At 46.5% G+C, this 2,402-nt stretch overlaps 1 protein-coding gene across 1 annotated transcript in view; it reads left to right on the top strand.

Annotated features, from left to right (window-relative positions):
* FUS (FUS RNA binding protein) overlaps positions 1–2,402 on the top strand; it is a 12,675-nt gene that overhangs the window by 5,186 nt on the left and 5,087 nt on the right. Inside the window, exons 7-8 of the mRNA XM_034669551.1 lie at positions 768–882; positions 1,094–1,101. Of these exons, the coding sequence (XP_034525442.1) occupies positions 768–882; positions 1,094–1,101 (123 nt within the window). The remainder of the gene's footprint in view (positions 1–767; positions 883–1,093; positions 1,102–2,402) is intronic.

Below are 2,402 nucleotides of genomic sequence, written 5' to 3'. Positions count from 1 at the left end.
GCCAGAGTTCTCAGTCATCTTATGGGCAACAGTCCTCTTATCCTGGCTATGGCCAGCAGCCAGCTCCTAGCAGCACCTCGGGAAGGTAAGTTTTGTGGGGAAGGCCTGGAATATGGTTAGGGCTGAATTGATAAGGAATGATGTGATTAGCAACAGGAGCAGTTAGGGAGTAATGGTGGGGGGAGGGGGGAGGAATCTTTGTAATGGGGGTTGGGTACGAGAATGGGATGTGCCAAACATGAAGTTTTAGACCTGCTGGCATTATGATTCTGTTTTTTTTTTTTCTTTTTCCTTAGTTATGGTGGTGGCTCTCAGAGCAGCGGCTACGGGCAGCCCCAAAGTGGGGGCTATGGCCAGCAGTCTGGCTATAGTGGACAGCAGCAAGGCTATGGACAGCAGCAAAGCTCCTATAATCCCCCTCAAGGCTATGGACAGCAGAACCAGTACAACAGTAGCAGTGGAGGTGGTGGCGGAGGGGGTGGTGGAGGTGAGGGGTCTTCAGCTTTGTTTCATCCCTGTTTTCTGTAGAGGTTAATATACACTGCTTGCACTTTGCCCTAAAAATTTTGCTTTCTTGTTTCTTAGCTGTCTTTATTTTCATTATCTTTTCTCTTTTGGCACTGCTTAATGCCATGTGCGTTTTTTTCTTTAAAGAATCCTTTCTCTTCTGACAGGTAACTATGGCCAAGATCAGTCCTCCATGAGTGGTGGCGGCGGCGGTTACGGCAATCAGGACCAGAGCGGTGGTGGCGGTGGCTACGGGGGAGGCCAGCAGGACCGTGGGGGCCGCGGCCGGGGCGGTGGCGGTGGTTACAACCGCAGCAGCGGTGGCTATGAACCCAGAGGTCGTGGAGGTGGCCGTGGAGGCAGAGGCGGCATGGGGTAGGTGTTCTTGTGAGCTAGGGAGTAACATCAGTGGGGAGCGTGGAGGGTTGCATGGATCTCCCTTGAAGCTCAGTTTCTTAGTGCATGGTTAGTTTTACTCTGGGGATCTGTGAGGGCTTGGAGTTGGGGGCATTGATGATTTCTTTGTACATCCCCATTTTTTTGTGAGAATTTGGGAGCCTGAACTCTCACCCACATCTCTGAATAGAGACTTGAGTACTGACGCTTGCATTTCCAAAGAAAAAGGAAAAAATACGTAGGCGTATATGGATTGGGAGTCATTGATATCCTAGGCAGGAAACACGGAAGTAAAGTCTTCTTTCTCTGCAAGGGAAACCGATGATCCCACTCCTGGTAATACGGAAACTTGTTACATGTATTCCCATGTGTCCTGTAAAGGAGTTGTTAATGCTTAACCAATGGCTTCAGCTTCCAGGAGTTGGCTACTCTTCCTGTATTCTGTAGTCATTTGAATCCATGAGCTTGATTTGCAGTAATTTGACTGGCAGTAATGATTTTGTGTGTGACTTGGTTTATGGGGCTGTCTGAAGTGTGCAGACCTTTTGGACAAAATACGCTTGACAGTGGTATCCGATCTATTTGCTCCACTGTCCCCCTCCCCTGGTTTCTTGCCCAGCTGGACCTTCTCTTTCTTCCCCTTCCCGCTGTAGTAGTTTTGAAGTAAAACCTTAGATTTGATGTTAAAGCATTGGTCAAATCTGTTGGTAAATATGATTTGAAGGACCCTCCTCTGTCTCCCTCTGAAAAGGGGAGGAACGTCAGTGTGTTACTCCTTTTTTGGAAAAAGTAGGTTTTTTAAATGAGAGTTTGTACGTGGTAAGTATTTCACAGGTGGGTGGGGGCAATCTCAAAAACCGTACAAAAATAAGGAAAACTCTGTTGTGTGCGTGTGTTTAATGCAAAACTTTAAAAAAGAAAAACAACTGTTATGTGACTGTTAACTTGCTCTGCATTTTATGTGCCACAGGTATGAAAGGTGACATTGCAAAATACTCCGCTCTTCTCGCAGTGTAGAAGGGGTGACCCCGGGGGTGGGGGGAGATCAAAAACAGCTCAGTAGTTAGGATAGGGCTTAGCTAAGTTTGTCTTGCTTTAAGGGGAAGTTGCCTTTGGTTTTGACTTTTTATGGAATGGGGTTGGGTCTGCTTGCTGCTTTCAAAGCAAAAACCACAAAAATGTGTTCAGGGCTACCCCAGCCTGGTGTGAAATGTCTTCTGGGTGAATTGGGGGTAGGGTTTTTAAACCAACTACTGGGTTGTCAACCACTTGCGACAAGAGGAAAAAACATCTGCTACATCGGAAGAACGACCAAGGAAAATGGGTCATTTTTTTTTCCAGAGGAAATAGATATACAACCTTTTAAAAGCAAAATCCTTAAAAACTGTGTTTGAGAAATTGCACACGTGTGTGTGACATGCTCAAAGGTCAGACAAGGGGTGGTCAGGAAGGGGAATGTATTTTAGTAGCCACTTGTATCTTTTTCCCAAAACACCTAC

Source organism: Ailuropoda melanoleuca, chromosome 10 (assembly GCF_002007445.2).
Source record: "Ailuropoda melanoleuca isolate Jingjing chromosome 10, ASM200744v2, whole genome shotgun sequence".
NCBI lineage: Eukaryota > Metazoa > Chordata > Mammalia > Carnivora > Ursidae > Ailuropoda > Ailuropoda melanoleuca.
Note: the sequence above shows the minus strand (reverse complement) of the source record. Positions and strands in the feature narration are given on the sequence as shown.